Below are 17,738 nucleotides of genomic sequence, written 5' to 3'. Positions count from 1 at the left end.
ACAGCTGATAAGAAGGGATGAGGAGGGGATTCCTATTTCAATAACATGTGACCCAGTGAGAATTTAAGTAATGAATAGTAGGCTTGCTGTCAGGAGATGCAGGGCAGTCATGTAAACCTCCTACAGAATAAATAAGATAAAATTCTAGCCTGAGTATCATGTGCCTTGGGTTCTACCTTGTTTTACAAATAAGGTCTCTCTGTGTACACCACACTGGCCTCAAATCCCAGGGTCTGCCTGCCTCTGCTGGCATGCCAGACTTCATTGCCTTCCCACCTTTTAAAGCCACCTAGCCACCCACAGCCTAACAGTGGATGGAGCCTGGGGACTCTTATGGAAGAATAGGACAAAGGATTGCTGGCCATGAAGGGGATAGAAACTCCAAGGAAGACCAACAGAGTCAACTAACCTGGGCCCTTGGGGCTCTCAGGGACTGAACCACCAACCAAAGATCACACAGGGCTGGACCTAGGCCTCCCGCACATATGTAGCAGATGTGCAGCTTGGTCTTCATGTGGGTCCTGAATAACTGGAATGGGGTCTTTCCCAAAAGCTATTCCCTGTATGTGGGATATGTTGTTGTAGCTGGACTGCCTTGTGTGACCTCAGTGGGAGAGGAAGCACCTAGCCTCCCTCTCAGAGAAGTGACAGGGTCTGGGGATACCCAAGGGGGTCCACACCTGCTTGGAGAAGGGGAGGTGAAAGGGGGAAGGATTGGGGGAAAGGGAGACTGGGAGAGGGGCAGTGAGTGGGATGTAAAGTGAATACGTAAAAAATAAATAAAAAAAATTAAAAAAGCTACCTAGCAGTTAAACATTCAAAGTAGAATTTAAATATTAAATATCTTGCCTGCCACATTTCATGTTTTAATTAGCTATATTTGAACATTTTAAAGTTCATTATTATTGTCTTTCAAGACAGATCTTTATACCTATTTTAAAAGCTTTTAGTCTCAAGAGTGAATGTGTTCATATTAACAAAAGGACACTGTATACCTTAAGTATATTCTTAAGAACGCAATCCTTCTGCTATACATTTATGTAGGCTACTTCTGAATGATGGGTTTAACACTGTGCAAACTTCTGAGGCACAAAACGATGTTTCTGATTCCAGGGTTTAATCATACAACCTATCTGCACCTATATTTGAAGTATATACACAGAACTATATAGACTGAGTGAATACACACAATGTAATATGTATGTATGTATGTATGTATGTATGTATGTAACAAAGAAAAAGGGGCCATGAATTTGAAAGATGGCAGGGGTTTGGGGTGGGGTGGGAAACTGGAAGGGTTTGGAGGGAGGAAAGAGGAGGTGAAAATGATATAATTAAAATCTCAAAACAAAAAAATAAGGAAAAATCATTACCATTCTTTTATCAACATAGAAAGCTCTTTCCTTTATTAACCTTGAACCAATTATCACTATATTTATCTTTCATGCTGTTTCATTAACCACATTATTTAAAATATAATCTGAATTTATTTAAATCACTTTTCAAACTTTATATTCTTTGAAAAAAAGGATGAAGAGGCTATGGAAGTCAACTGAGATTCCAAGAAATTATGAAGAAACTTGTCCAAGTTCCATTTGCATTTTCAAAACTTTGATATCTGACCATCTGTTCTTATGTTCGAAAAAATTGGCCTTAAATATTTATTCCAAATAAGAAGCAATAAACCAGAGTGATCCTATAACCAGATACAGATATTAAGGCAATCATCTGAAGGAGGGTCACATTCCTTTTATCATTTTAGGGAAAATGCTTGAATGGCCTCACAACAGCTTGCTTCTAGCCACAAAAGGGGAAACAACTCCATTTAGTTTTCTGAAATTCATTCAGACATGACAAATGGCCTTTCTTTTAAAAATTATTCTGGATATCATGAAGAGTCTTCCAACGATACTACTGTTTCTCAATGAAGAAAGATTTTTCTGAAGAATTGCAAACTTCACAGTATTTCCTGCTTTATACCCTGCACGTGCACGCACGCACGCACGCACGCACACCCCTTCCCCAATAGTTTAAATATTTGTTGATCTCATACATACAAAACGTCTCCAATGTTGAAGAAATAATAGTTTACATCAAATACAAAATTGCCACATTAAGACATTAAGGTATATTAAGAAACCAGACTTTTAGTTAAATACATACCTTTAAATTACCTCCTCTTTAGTGGCTAAGTTATTGTTATTGTTTTTGCTTCAGTATTTGAACTCCACAGTAAAACGTGGCAATAAAATATACTGAAAGTTTCTGTGAACTTAGTGACATGCAAACTGTGGAAGATCTGAAGATCTATGGAGGCCCATGATTCTTTATAAGCAAGTTTTGTAATTTCGATCATATAATACCTATTACATAAATGTAATACAATCAGGATCACCTGGTGATTTTAGTGCCTGAAGCTGAAGGTGGGACCAACCAGGAGCTAATAACCTAAAGAAAACAGCTGGTCCATCAGCATTCTCAGGAGTCCTTGATTTCTGAGAAACTATCCTATTTCTAGCACATTTAGCTATGCCTGAAATTCATTGTCTTTTTGAACCATTAACTTGCAGGACATCTGTAATTTAAAATAAATACTCCTCCCTCCAAAAGACAAAAACTCAGGACCTCTTTATAAAAATGTATCAAATTTATTTCAATATTTAGTCTCATTTTTATTAAGACTGACAATTATTGAAACTTAAAATTACCAGAGGTGCAGAAAACAGTAACAAGCAATTAAATCCTGCAACGAGTGTTGCTCGACCACGCATTTAGAAAAGCTATGTCTCAGTCTCGTGTCTGTATTATACCTGGAAGGTCCCCAGCTTTGTCCTTCTTGACTGCAGTCCCTGCAACCAGTTACACCCATGGAAATGGCTCCAAATTTAAACTCTTAGTGGTTTAAATTATGAAGTAGGACTTCATAAATTTGAAATTTTGATTTTCACTTTGAACCTATGGTAAGTAAACAGTAATGGGACCATCACTACTGTGCTGGTTGTGATCAGGTAATAATCTGGTGACATTTAACAGTTTCACATTTAAAACTGAGCCCAAGGTATCAGCAGCACAAGGCATTTGCACTGCTGGCTCTACAGCACGTTACTCTTAGCAACACATTTAAGCAAATGGCAGTGTTCAAAGTACAAAAATTCTATCCAGGAGATGCTACTGGTAAGGTCAAGGTAATAAGAATCCTATATAAAATTAGGTTTTGAAATGCAGTGTCTTGATAATTACCAGCTGTGTTAAAAACTAAAGTCAGAAGAAGGAAAATAGCCACACTCATTAATAAAATTTTCCTTTGAGAAAGTAATGCTTCCATTCCAAAAAATAAGCACTAATGATTCTGAAAAAGTGATTAATAGACTGTATCTCTTTTAAGCCAAAGTAAACTTTTCACCTCAGAAGGTTAATTCTTTTACATCCCTAATATCCTCTGTCCAGAACTGAACCCCATTTAAACTACTGTTTAAATAGGATCCATAATCTAAACCATTTTCTCATCATTTTTCACTGAGTACTTCAAGCTCCAAAATGGCAAATGACTGTCAGTTTAAAGAATTTTTACTACAGGTTGAACAGACAAAAATGCTTTGGAACTGGAATGTTTTAATTTTTTTTCCCAGACTTTAAAAGTATTCCATAATACCTTGAGGATGGGATCCAAATCTAAACACAAGGTCCGCTTGTATTTCTCGTGGCTGGAAGATAACTTTATGTATTTTTAGCGCACCTGTATTTTGACTGCAACCCATCACGAAGTGGGCTGTGGGCTTTTCCACTCTTGGCATCGTGTCTGAGCACAGGTGTTAGATTTTACAGTGCTTCTGAGCTTCGGATTTTTCACATTAGGTATGCTCCACCTGTATGATAAATGCTAACTTAAATGCTTGTCAGTACATACCAACAAACTTTTATTTCCAAGCCTGAAAGTTATGGTAGCATGGAGGTCAGAACATGACTCTTCTACACGGTCAGATTCAGTTTACTAAATAATACTATCAAGAACCAACTGGAAGCTTGGTGAGAGTCCTTCCAAAGCTGCAGCCCTTTCCAGAGGGGTTGTTTTCTCTAGCTGCAGTCTGTTCACCCCTTCAATCCTTCTTTAGTCGTTTAGCTTTTGCGATGTTTTCTTGCCGTTTTTGTTTCTTCTTTTGCTCCTTCTCTCTGGCTTCAATCATCTTGGCCAACTTCCAGGACAGTACAGCACTAGCTAGGAACAGTGGTGTGAGCGCCAAGATAACTGTGGTAAGGAAGCCGTATGGGTCCTTTGCGGCCCACTCCACAACATACTCAGCCCAAGCCTTCACATCAAGCATCTTTGCAGCAAGCAAGACACTGGGGCTTGGAGAACAGAGGGAGGGAGGAAAAAAAAAAGCAGAAGACTATGGTTAATCACACACTATATGGTTAGAACACATCCGATTTAATCATAATTCCATTATCACCTACTTTGTTTCAGTATTAATTAGTCGTATTTTAATAAAGACTAGTATCTCCATTTTAAAAAAAATAGTTTAAACAACACAAATCGTAAAGACCAATTTATAGAAGGTAAGGCCCATCTGGACTGTGCCCTGTGGACGTTCTCCTGGCCTCTTATTCTCAGGACAAACTATGCAGGAGCAGACACACAAGGATCCTGACTTCCACAGGCTCACTTCAGGAAAGAGCTGAATCCTGTCATTGTGGACACACCATTAGTACAGCTAAGTACTAATCAACAAAAGTACAAATCAGACTTCATGTCTAACTTCTCAAGCCAGACCATCAGAAATTCTCCCAGAGAAAGAGAACTAGATGGCTATTTCTGGAACATAAATTAAGGAAACCCTGATGCTAAAAAAATCCACATCCATAAATCCAGGGGGGGGGGGGAATGATTCCTAGGTTATAGCTTTCAAATTTGACAGTTATAAAAAAAAAAAAAAATCACAATGAGAACTGCATCCACAGTAAATACTGTACATCTTTGGTAACGGAGGATCATCTGGTAAAATATGGTGAGGATTTCAATGGCATTTTCTATGTTGTTCCTCTTTCTAGCAACCTGTCTCAATTACACCAGGATAAGGATGGTTTGTGTGTGTTTACAGCCACCTCAAGTCTCAAGCTAGCTAAAGTCTCAAGCTAGGATTTTTAAAAACCATTTACCTTATGTTAGAGTAGTGATCTCTAATTTTCCTCTGGGATTATCAATGAGTCATTCACAATTCAGATGATTATTGGTTATGCCTTCTTCAGTTTGACCATACGCTTTGGAGACGGCTAAATTCTATATATACATATACATGGATGAGCTGGAAAAGAAAATTAAGTCATAACTATTGTAAGATGATGCAGGATATCTGATCACACTGTGAACCCCAAGAATGTGCTATAGTGTGGCCTAGCCCTTAGTGCACATCTCTGGTTCCTCTAGCTGGAATGCAGACACACCCTTGGTATACAAGTTTAATCCCAAACAGTGAAGGTAAAGTTACTTTGTACAAGGAAACGCCAAAGTTTAAAAGTGACGTCCAATTGAGTGGCGGCCAAAGTGATGAATCAGAGAAAGGTTTGACAGATTATGGTACGCCCAACTCTCACAATGAGAGAGAGAAGAAAGGAGGAGGCTGTTGTACTGGGACAGTTGTATAGAGACAGGCTGCAGGGAACAAGCTAAACACAGGTGAAGACAATGAGCCAGAGAATATGAGAAGGAGCCAGAAGATGAGAACACATTGCTAGAGTTAGCATGAGGTCAAGAGGAGCAATTCAGAAGAGGGAAGGGAGAAGCCAGATTAATCAGTCAACTTGGCAAGGAGTTTGAACCAGAACAGTGAAGAAGGCCGGCCAGTCAGAGCTCAGGAAGAACAAGAAAGGATGAGCTTACTATTCAGCAGGAAGTCTCAGAGGCTGAAACATTCCAGGCCTAGGTAAGATTGTACAGAGGCTAGAAGCTTCCAGAACTAGGCCTAGGTTAGCAGACCGAGGCAAGATACTTTTACAGTAAGATTATGAATGGAAAAAATATAAATTCTCTAAAAACGAACAAGTAAAAACATCTTTCTATAATAGTATAGCCTGTTAAAACCTATTTCTTCCTAAATTGCAATTGCAAATTCCCCAAAATAGAGGCCTAATTTGTAGAAGTATTTTAAGTAAATTATTTGATTACTAGTTTTTGTCTGAATAATAAAGTTATGACTTTAACTGACATAAAAAAAAAATCAAGCTGGTTCACTGACATGTTACAGTCCCCATACCCATAAAGATTTTGAATCTTTGCATCTGTTGCTGGCGTTACAACCCAAGGCCGAGTAGAGCATAGTAACAGGTGCTCCATAGCTGACCAACATCCCCAGTCAAGAGTTTAAACTGCTTGTACTAAGACTCATTTATTTCTTGGATTGGGTACATCATTTAAAAGTCAAAACACTGTGCCTTGCTCTTTAAAGGTTTTGTGGTCTGTAGTAAAACTAGTGCACCTTACAAGAAAATAAAGGATTACCAAAATAATTATGGTACCACAACCCGTCACATCAAGGGAAATGTCACTGGTTTTAACTTCCATGTCCCCATGCTATCTTCGTATTTGTACCAGGAAACCGTACCTCTAACTTTCACTACATTAAACTTGCTGGAGACGTTAACCATTCTGTCCCATGTCGTAAAGCCCTCGCCCAGTTGTAAACAGTTTTCAGGAAGATCCAAGAAGGATTGATCTTTCTCGAGCCCAGTAACGAACTAATACAAGTTTCTGCGAAAAGCGCGTAACTTTGCAATTAGAATAGCGCGACTTAAAGACTAGGTTGTGGCAAAGTTAGCGTCCACAGGCCACATATCTCGAGTGCACCTCAGTCTCGGACCAAAACATCGTCGCCTCACTTTCAGGTATACTCCTTCACCTCAAAAAGCCTAGTGGGCCTGGGTGCTCTACACCTACAGCTTCCCTCTTCTAACTTTCCCTCCATAATAGGATTCTCTTTGCCCCGGGCCATGTCCACCATCATCCGTCGGCCTCAAAGGCTAAGGACGCCGCCCGCCGAGCGGAGCCGGGCAGGACCCGCTGACCAGGAGCTGGGGAAGCCGGGATAGCCCGGCCGCACGCTCAGCCTAGGCTACTGCTAGCCACCACACACCCTAGGGGATCCCGCTCTCATTCCCACTCACCGCAAGGCAGGAAAGTGGAAAGCGGAAGCCGCTCCGTTCAGGTCCCGCCCACAGGCGGGGTGGAACGGGGCGGGATGAGGAAGTCGAGGGCGGGCTTCCGGCGGCGCCATTGCTCGAGCCAGAGCGGGAGGGCGGGGCGACGCGGTGCGATGGTTTCGGGTCCGCGGCAGGTGATACCCGCACGCTGCTTCGTGTGCGCTGTCGTTAGGGCGCCGTGGCCTCGCGTCCGGCGTGGGACTCTGGCGAGGAGACGGAGTGAGTGAGGAATTCGTACAAGGGACTCTCAACCGCAGAGAGCCGTAGGAAGAAATGAGGTGGAACCCGCAGACTTTTTAGAGCCTTCTCGCGGCCGAGGAGGGACTCTGGCTTATTTCCTAACTCACCGTTCACTCGTGCTTTATAGTTGAACAATAGTTAAATATTTAAAGATTCAGACAAAGCAGCAGCCGGGCTGGGATGTGTCCAATGAACCTTGTTACCAAGGGGGAAATGCTGCCACTCTGTGGGAAAGAGATTTTGTTGTTTGTTTTTAATTTAAGAGCCTAACTTATTTCACAAAGGAATGGTCGATACTTGCCCAAAGTAAACTGTCAATAATTAAACTGTCAGGGCATAGAGATCCCACAGAAGTACTTGTTCTTCCAATACATAAATAAAGGACTTCAAAAGTCAACAAACAGAAAGGGGTGCGTTAAATGGGTCTTCTAATCTACAGGAACTGAAAGATTAGCTCTGGTTTGGTTGGTGCTCACATTTTGTGATTGCTTGCCTGAACTACTTGCTCTGTTTGACCGCCTCTGGCGAATGTTGCAAGACCTCCTCACTGTTGTGTGCCAAATAAAGCAGGTTTTTATTCCTGAGAGACTGTGAGTGTTCTCTTTGAGGGGCAAGCCGAGACATGTATGAGTAGTTAAAGTATAACAACAGTAACCATTATTTACCGAGAAGCAGACTTTGGCAGATAATCTAAGGATCTAAAATACTGCTCCTCGGGTATATTGCTAATGGTTGCATATTGTATTAGCAGCAGTGGTCTTCTTATTCTTGGGTGAAAACCTGAAGGGTTGCTTAGACCTGTTGCAGAACAAACAGCACATAACCAGCTTGTATCAGGGACATGGTCACTTCAGTAGATGGTTTCTCACAAGTTCTGCCTCCCACTGTGTTGCTGTTTTATCTCTAAAGGCCCCAGGGTCCCCACAAGTCTTGGGAATAAAAGGAAGCACAGTAAGGAACTGAAAAGTACTCACACAAAGGAAAGAAAGAAGCAAGCTTCTTTGACTATAGTGTACTGGAGACCTTGGGATCTTTACGTTCTTGTTTTAGGGATCAGTCTCCTGGTACATTAGGCAGACTTGTGCAAACCCAAGAACAGCATAGAGGTTGCTATAGAGGACAGCCTTACTGTGGCCCTTCATTACCTTAACCAAAGATGGTAAGTAAGATTGGCTCCCACACCGTGAACTGTTCAATGGTGAGCAGCTCTTGAGTCTCCATACTGATACCCCTACAGAACTCATTCACTCTGAGAGCCTTTTCCTCTTAGACTAGAAAGCTTCCTAGTTGACCTCTAGTCATTTGGGCTCCTTCACATCAGTAAATTAGTCTATATCTGACCAGTCCTCTAGCTCCTTATCCTTTCTGAGAGGAAGGGGAGTAGTTGTGGTTTTGTTTGTTTGAGTCTTGCTATGTAGCGGAGGCTATACTTGGACCCTGGGTCATTCTGGTCCAGCCTCTTAAGTAATGGAATGATGGACATTCACCACCGCTATTGTCTCTTAACTCGGACTTTAGTGTCTCCCAAATGTCCTTCAGACATCGTTTTTAAATAACAATAAGTTCTGCCTTGTTCGTAAGTAAATTTTAGCCAGGTGTAACCCCCTAGACTTGAAAGGTGAAGACAAGCAGGTTAAGAATTCAATATCTTGATAGGCATGCAGTGAGTTTGAACCATTCCAGGCTACTTGAGACCCTGCCTCAGAGAGGAGGTAGGGTGTTGAGGTAGTTCCCATTGGAGTCCAGACTGGGAAGAGCTGTGTATTCAAAATTAAAACAGCTTGCCTGCATAGGGAACTCTAAAGCGAAGGAAGATCTACACAGTATTTGTGATTACACAAAGCCTTAAAAAATTGTAAGTTTGCTTTTCTCTTGAGAAGGTGATGTCTAGCAGACTTGTCATTCATTGGTCTCTAAAGTCTTTCTACCTTTGTAAGTACAAAGTTAAGTCTCACTCTAACCGTGTGTCAATGAAAGGAGCATGCCCTGAATAAGATTGTACTGTAGGGATGTGATTTGCTCTGATTAAAAGGTGCTGAAAGGTCTCTCACCTGTACTTGGCCTTCTGCCCCCCACCCCTAGTTACCCTGTACATATATGACTTCTTCTGGTAGGATTGGGTTTTATCCCTGAAGTTTTATTTTTACAGTTTTGCTTTTCATCCAAACACAATGCAAATGCCTCTCTTCATCAGCACGTTTGTAACTTTAAGAATTAATTGGGCTCGTTATATTTTGAAGAGCATGCTGAAGAATAGTAAATTTTAAAGAACCAGCTGAGTACTTTTTGTGTACCATGTTCTGAAGTCAGTGCGTCTCAAATACTGTCGCTAATCCTGAAGTAAATCACCCATCAAAGATTCATGTTCTTAGACAGTTAAAGAACAGAAGACTTCAAAAGTAAAGCAGGATTCTAAACATACCTTACCAAAATCCCCACTCGCTCAGAGTCTTGGCAGAAGTGTTTTTGTTTTTCTTTTTCCCTCCACAAAGTAGAGTTATACTTTTTGAGTCTATCATTGCCCACAACTAAAATCCCCGACTTCAGGATTTCCTGCTGCCCAGGTGGTGGCAGCATGTCTCAGAGAGCTAGTGTGCTGGGGAAAGGCTTAACCCCAGCCTGGCTGGCTGGCTGCTTGTTTGAACGTGCATAACCTGCCTCTGTGCAGAACGCTTTCACTTCTCCATTTATCGACCCATGAGTGATTCATCCCACTGTAGCCTCCTCTTCTAGGTACATTACACTCCAGTAGTTTCTCTTCAGCTTGTTCTGTCTATGAAGTATCTATCAGACTCTCTCTAGAAAACTCATTAGGACCTATCAGGCGAGACAGTGTTATTTCAGTTGTTATTTTTAACCAGTATTTGATATTATTGGCAGTACTGACAGTATCAGTATTAGCTAATACTACTAAGAAATGTCTGCTTAAAATAAAGGCATGGTGTCTTAAACTCACAGATTCATCAGCGGAGGAGCTTATGAAAAGCAGAATTAGGACTCAAACGAATAAGAAACTCCACAGAGAATAATGCGAGATTATCATTTATGGGTCTAAGAAGACAGAGGGTATAGACGCTGGCAGTCAAGGCTGAATTCCATCCCCAGATCCCAACTCATGGAAGGTCAGACACACAGATGGCTTTTGTTGTTGTTTTTATTAAACGTTTAGTTGGTGATTTCTGGGGGATTGCTTTTATGCCTTTGCAGATCTGATGCCTTTGAAGGGGGCTGCCAAACAACCGCTACCTTCCCACAGGAGTCCTCCACACCCCTCACTGCTTTGCCTGCCGCAGCTCTTCAGTCTGTGTTCACTGGTTTATCGTCTTCTCTAGACAATAGCCTAGACCCTTTATTAGAATGTAAACCACAAGATTCGTTGCCTCAAAAATATGAACATCGCTATCATTTTTGCAGTACTGGATTGAACCCAGGTGTGTGGCACATGCCATGCACGTGCTGGCTCGTCCTGTTCTTGTGTGTGACCTACATCCTTAGCCCTTTGTAACTTAATGTTTTTGTTGGCTTGTTTGAAACAAGAGATTTTAGTTGTTGTCCTACTGATGTGGAGAGAAACTATGGCCAAGGTAACTTACAAAAGGAAGCAGTTGATTGGCAGCTTGCTTACTATTTGAGAGGGTTGTTCCACCATCCTCATAGCAGGGAGCTGCAGAAGTAGCTGAGAGCTCATATATAAACCACACGTTGCAGGCAGAGAATAAGCTAGACTGGACATGGCTGAGCTTTTGAAATCTCAAAGCCCACCCCTAGTGATGCATTTCCTCTAACAAGGCCTCGTATTCCTTCCTAAACAGCCCATCAACTGGGAACCAAATATTTAAATACTTGGGTGCTATTCTCATTCAAACCACCACACAGAGTATTGCTAAGATGCCATCCTAGTCTTGAACTTGCTGCTGTTTTAAATGGTAGGTTTCAGGGTATAGCCTTACTCAAATAACTGGTAGTGTTGGGACAAATTAAGTAAATTAGATCCTGGATATTTGTGAAGCTTGTATCAAAGTGCTGAGGGTTGAAAGATTTTGAAAGTGATAAAGGTGCCTGGGAAGGGATGTCGTGTGTCAAACTTAATAAAGCTGTCTGTAGATCAATAAGTACATCTTGGTTTTATCCCATTAATGAAAGAAGGTTGCATAGTTGTTTAGTGCTTTCCAAGTATGTAAAATTATCTACAGGAAGGAAGGTCATGATTCATCATTTTCATTGATAAGATAAAAAGGATTTAGGTGCTAAAACTTAAGATAAGAGCAGCTAGACTACAGGTCTAACGAGAGATACTGAAAATGGGATAAGGACGCATATGCAGACGAGATGTCCTTCCTAGATATGTGTTAGCCTTACAGTGTAGACTGCAGGAGAAGCAGAGTGGCTAGCAGGAGCCATCCTCTACCATCCTCTAGCCTGCCAGGGCTATTTCCACATAGTTTTGAACCAGCTGAGGGAGGGAGATTGGCTTTTTCAGTCATTACAGGTGTTTGTATGTTCTGATTTGGGTCATCTTTAGGCTTTTGTTCACATAATACTGAAAATAGGATGCCTGCTGTTTTTAACACTGCTCATAATTCTTCATTTCCAGAATGCCCTGCATATGCACAGGCAGACAACAAATTTCCTGTAGTTGGAGGTTGCCCTTTCGGATAAGGAAAATGTTCTAGCAAATTCCTGCAATGCTGTGGGCTATATAACCCTAATAAAGTTTGAGAGGCTTCCGGCTTTCTTCCTGAATCTTGAGGCTCAGATATCCGTCCTATCTCTTAATCTTAAATGAGTCAGCTGGGCTGCTATGTCAAGATGACTTTCATTTATTTTCCTAGTTACCAAATAGAAATTACTCTCCCATTGGGAAAAGCAGTCCACGTATTAGAAGACTTTGGTGTGAACTCTTCCTTGACAGAACTGGCCCAAGCATCACCACCTTCACCACATAGCTTTTTAACTTTAAACTTCTGCATATAAGTACTTGACTGAAATACCAATTTTTAAAAATAGTTACATTTTCTGAATGATACTATCAAGGACATTTTAAAGTACTATTTAAGTTTTTTTTGGAATGTGTTTATGAGAAAGGTTTTTGGAAACTACTTTTTGATAGAATTGTGTCTTGTTGATTTGACTGTCGAGAAACTTGAGCCAAATTAGAAATACGTTGAGCACCCATCCTAACTTCCTATGTCCTAAGCAGACACTCTACCAGCGAGCGACACACCAAGTCTTACATTTCTTTCCATTATTTTTTCCTAGGGTAGGTTTCCTGCATAACATTTGTTCATCCTAAGTCCTTTGTCAAGAGGTAGGGGTACAGGTTAACTTTAAGTGGAGTGTGAAATTCCACACTTTACAGAAACCCCTGATGTGTAACAACTCCTTATTTGCTCTCCAACCTCTAGCACTTTTTTTTTTTTTTTTTTTTTTTTTGGCCTTGTATTATAACCATTAAGAACCACTCCTTCAGGGCTGGCTCAGCCGTTAAAGGCTAGGCTCACAACCAAAAATATAAGAACCACTCCTTCAAATTCAGACTAAAGAATGGAGGAAATCAAAATTGCTTCCCAAGGTCTAATTCCGAAAGCGTCTGTGTCTTTAGAACCACTGCCCCACCCCCCAGCATAAAGTATATATTTGGAATCTAGTTTTAAAGGTAAAAGAAACACTGAATGTGCCAGGCTATAAATGAAGCTTGCTAGCCCATCACTTACAGACAAACATCCCAGTCCCAAATTTCTTCATTGCCTTATTCACATTTTATGCTTTGGGACCTTGCAACTTAAGAAGGGAAACAGTCTGAATTCAGAAACTCCATTTGGATTTGTGTGTGTCCTCTTGGCCAGTTATAGGCAATACTGTGATTTTTCCAGAGGCTATGAATTTGGAATTCTGAATTTTTTAAATTTTTACTTTTAACTTTCCACTTTATTTTTAACATTAATTTTCTACTGCATTTCACATAATACACAATATCTACCCTCAGACAGATCCATATTCTTGAAATTATCTTTTCATGACTGCTTTTGAATGTTCTATTGTAAGAATACATTATAATTGTAGGGTTATATTGTTAATGAATATAGATGCTTAAGTGTCTCATTTAATATTTCAGTTTATTTTTATTCTCTTGTGGAGCAAGGAAATCAAGTATCTCTGTACCTTGATTCCTGTATCCATAAAAAAAAAAGCAATGCCTATTTTCTGTAAAATAATGAATAAATATGAACTCCTTTTACAATAAGTTATACTGCAACTTATAGAATGTGTGTGTGTGTGTGTGTGTGTGTGTGTGTGTGTGTGTATTATTGGGTCCTCACACTGATCATTAGTAAGTTGGTGTTTACTAAAGTTCATTTAAGCTTGTGTTTGCCTATAGCCTAACACTCTAAGGATGGAAACAGGACCGGGGTTCAAGGCTATGGACAACTCTGTCTCAAGACAGGAAGTCCTCTGTGGTGCTATAAACACATATTTATCATGGCCCAAGAGAAAAGAGCATCTCTGGAAAAATGATGGAAAGTTATCTCTAACACTTTTAAGAAAATGATTTAAAAAAATTAATTCTTTTCTGCTTTGTGCTACAGTAAAAATTTTTTTCTTTTTTTTTTTTTTTTTTTTTTTTTTTTTTTTTTTTTTTTTTTTCGGAGCTGGGGACTGAACCCAGGGCCTTGCACTTGCTAGGCAAGTGCTCTACCACTGAGCTAAATCCCCAACCCCTACAGTAAGATTTTTACAAAGAATGTAGAGGAAAGTGAATTTTTATGGGTTCATTTTTAATTTTCAAATTTTTGCACCCTAGAAAATATGAATGCTTAGCCACCGTTTTCTGACCATCTTACTCTATAAGCAGTCCAGGAAATACTTTCTTGCATCTGTTTTCCAATCTGCTAACCCCTTTTATACTTCAGGAAACTAAATCCACATATGGTTCTATAAATTATTCATGTGTATATCCAATGCATATGTAATTTGTCCATATACATTAATCTGTAATACGTCCCTCACACCCCCACACATACACATACAATAGAATGAATTACCGTAGACTTAGAGAAACCTAAAGACTTACCAGACTGGCCAAGCTTCCATGTAAACTCTCAGTGTGATAGAGGCCAATTCATTGCAGATCTCTACAGTTCTGAGAGGCTTTTCAGGGCAGTGATTCAGAGTCTAGACTATGGACCCTAACGGCCTGGTTTGAACTGCTATTTACTGGAACAATGGAGCTACGATGATAATACTGTGAGACAACTAACAGCAGTACTCTGGAATCAGTCACCGTGTCTGTATCAGGATCTTGGTTCTTTCAGCTTCATAATTAGTCATGACAAAAATGGTCAAGCCAAACCTATTTGTAGCCATAAAAATCCTCCAGTAGCCAGCTTACATCCTTTGTTAAGCCTTCCTTAGGCTACATAGTAGCATAGGATACTTGACCCAACATACCTTCCCTGTCACTTGCATTTGGGGGTCACACTTAAACGGTCAAGTGATGATCCACCCCATCTTTCCCAGATCCTTATCCATCTCACAAAAATCATACGTGTGCATTCCTCTCTTGGCGTGTCCTCAGGCAACAAAACGGAGACACTAATTTTGGTGCCCAGAGCACTTGTAGCCCCTGGCTTAAGCTGGAAGCTTTTACGTTGACCGGGACAATGTCCCCGTGGAGGAAAACACTGTAGTGGGTGTAAGGGTACAAGCACTCGGAAGACAGAGTGGGATTAATGCCTACAATGACAGCAAAATGTGGCTGAATACTGCTAACCTGTGTTGGAGTCCTGAAGAAGGGAAATGAGAAATGGCTCTTAAGCTATTAGTAGCTAAATGAGAGAAGCACGATGCTAACTTATAAAGAGGCCTTTAGCACAGAACAGATCCAGCTGAATTGCGCTGGTGGAAGAGCTCATTGCTAAGAGACATAGCACTCCACTCACTTTGGCCTTTGAATATGTAGGCAAGTCTGTTAGAAGTAAAGAAAGGTAGGAAATTGAACATAAATAAGATGAGGTCATCTGGTCGGTAGGTACCCTTAGATGCCCTCTGGTTTAATTGGCCTGCTTGGTATGCTAGAAAAAACTCTTGCCTCCCTCCTCCCTGACTGCCCCTCGCTTCCATTCCTGGCTGCCAAGCCAATCACTAGGATTAAATCCCAGCACACCCCAGCTAAGACAAGTGACATGTTCTGGCAGAAACCAGAGTACACCTGGGACTAGATATTAACAGTGCTTGGTTCTGTGCATTGAAAGCTATTATGATAGAACCAAATGAAAAACTGAAACTGCCCCCTTGTTTCAAGACAGATCAGACACGAAAGTGTATGTTGGGGGAAGACAAAGACTCGTGCCCCAATGTAAGACCTTAAGGATGGAGGGAGATGCTCCTGTCTGAAGCCATCAATTTGCCAGGCTGTTCTCTAAAATCGGATGGATCTTGGGGAATGACTACGGACCGTTGCTGACTTAACTAAATAGTACCTGAGTTCTGAGCCTCCAGCCTGGACTCGTGCTTCAGATAATGATACTACCACAAATACAAAGTCTTCATCTGTTGATTTGACGAGTGTCTTTATCCTGTTCCAGTGGGAAGAGAAACAGTCCACCTTCACCAAATACAGGCAAGGCTGTTAACTCCTCCACCCTCGATCATAATAAAAATGAATTAATCGGAATCATTTGAATATCCGTTATAACAATGGCCTGATCCCGTTTATCGACCATATTGTACTGATTGGATCTGATGAACAAAAGACAGCCACTATGCTGAATACCTTTGCTCCAGAAGGAGGGGGTAAATGCTATAAAGACTAAAAGTTTTCTGACTCTTTATTTTTTTTTAATGTGTCTGCATGCTCTTGTGTGTGCATGCATGTAGAGGCCATAGGCAGCCTCAAGTGTCACCCTCAGGAATGCCATCTACCTCCTTTGGTGAGCCCCAGGGGTCCTCCTCTCTTTGTCTCCTCAGCACTCAGATTACAAGTACATCCAACCATGCGTGCATTTTTATGCGTGTTCTGAGAACTGAACTCAGGGCCTCATGTTTGTAAGGCAAACACAGGCTTAACTATTGCCCAAACCCAAGCCTTTCTACTTGAGAAAGGCTTTTAAAGGTCCAGAGCTCACAGAGTGCTAGTAGTGGGAAAAGGTGTCAGGGAGAGCTTATAGAGATTCCAGTAGAAGCGTTTCTGATTCAGGAGCACCACGGTGGGTGATGCCACTTGCGGCAGAGAACTGAAGCCCCACAGAGGTAACTGTCCTAATGGCACTGAACCTGACAGAGACCCAGAACAGAGGACATGAAAGCTTGTTCTTCCTAGCCCCTTCGATCATTCCAGAAGTATTTATTAGTCCACATTCTTCTTTTCTCTCCATCTTTTCATTTATAATACAACTCACTCACAATGTGTACTCAACAAGCTAAAACCCACTATGATTGATTATTTTGATGTTCTGAATATCCCTGGGTGGACCAATGGAAGCCCCGAGATGCCTGTATCCTTTTCTTCTGTCATCATTCATTGGGCCCTTTATTAATTTTTGATATGAAAAGAGACCCAGGCTCATCTACATTCCCAGTTCCAACCCTAGAATTAGCTAGGTTTCTGAGGAGCTCTGCTTGTTTTCCATGGCAAATGGTATTCTGTATCCCAAACCTCAGTGCCGGGTTTGTTCAAGCTACTGGCATGCTACTTCTTTAGTTCTCAGCAAACAGTTACACTCATAGCTCTAGCTATGTCAACATATTAAAAAGACATGCAAGTTTGGGCCAGGCATGGTAATACAAGCCTTAATTCCAGCACTCAGGAAACAGGCAGGCAAATCTCTGTAAGTTCAAAGCCAGCCTGGTCTACACAGTGAATTCCAGGCTGGCCAAGGCCTACACAGTGAGAACAACAAAGCAAAACAACCCAAAAGGGTATGCTGATCCCCTCAAGACCATATTAGGAGTGTGTTCTAGTTTTCCCTTCCACTGTGTTTCAAACTCACTCAACAGACAGAAACCTGACTGCTGTTAGCTTCAATATTCATTTGCTCCAGGGTACAATATACAGAAAGTAATTTCAGAATTACTCCCTTATATTATCATGCAAAAAGGAAAAAAAATCTTCCTGGAATTTTAGGTGGCCTGCCTCTTCTCAATGATCTCTTAGCTTTGGTCACTGAAATGCCAACAGTAGAGCAAACTTAATAAGTCAAACATGGGCCCCAAAGAGCCATGTGCAGGCTATGAGCAGGTTATCCAACACTCTCTCTAGGCTGTCTAGGTTACTAGATTTAACTCGCTAGATTGTCTGCTGTACC

The 17,738-nt window shown here is 41.0% G+C and overlaps 2 protein-coding genes across 18 annotated transcripts in view; one reads left to right on the top strand and one right to left on the bottom strand.

The window, feature by feature from the left end:
* Window positions 1-2,023: 2,023 nt before the first annotated feature.
* On the bottom strand, window positions 2,024-7,189 carry Smim15 (small integral membrane protein 15). 2 transcript variants are annotated; one of them, NM_001277210.2, is given in 4 exon segments: window positions 2,024-3,747; window positions 4,128-4,347; window positions 5,158-5,303; window positions 7,159-7,189. In NM_001277210.2, coding segments are annotated over 2 exon segments (225 nt in total). In that variant the 5' UTR covers window positions 4,323-4,347; window positions 5,158-5,303; window positions 7,159-7,189; the 3' UTR covers window positions 2,024-3,717.
* An 89-nt stretch (window positions 7,190-7,278) lies between these two features.
* LOC102549347 (uncharacterized) overlaps window positions 7,279-17,738 on the top strand; it is a 35,055-nt gene continuing 24,595 nt past the window's right edge. For 5 of the 16 annotated variants that reach the window (XR_015673918.1, XR_015673915.1, XR_015673912.1 and 2 more), the window contains exons 1-3: window positions 7,279-7,413; window positions 10,393-10,556; window positions 15,741-16,054. The gene's annotated coding sequence lies outside the window, so the exon portion shown is untranslated. Of the gene's footprint in view, window positions 7,414-10,392; window positions 10,557-15,740; window positions 16,365-17,738 lie in introns of all 16 variants that reach the window. The other 11 variants (XR_015673922.1, XR_015673916.1, XR_015673914.1 and 8 more) reach the window with 5 other exon arrangements.

This window comes from Rattus norvegicus, chromosome 2 (assembly GCF_021556685.1).
Source record: "Rattus norvegicus strain SHRSP/BbbUtx chromosome 2, alternate assembly SHRSP_T2T, whole genome shotgun sequence".
Lineage (NCBI taxonomy): Eukaryota > Metazoa > Chordata > Mammalia > Rodentia > Muridae > Rattus > Rattus norvegicus.
Note: the sequence above shows the minus strand (reverse complement) of the source record. Positions and strands in the feature narration are given on the sequence as shown.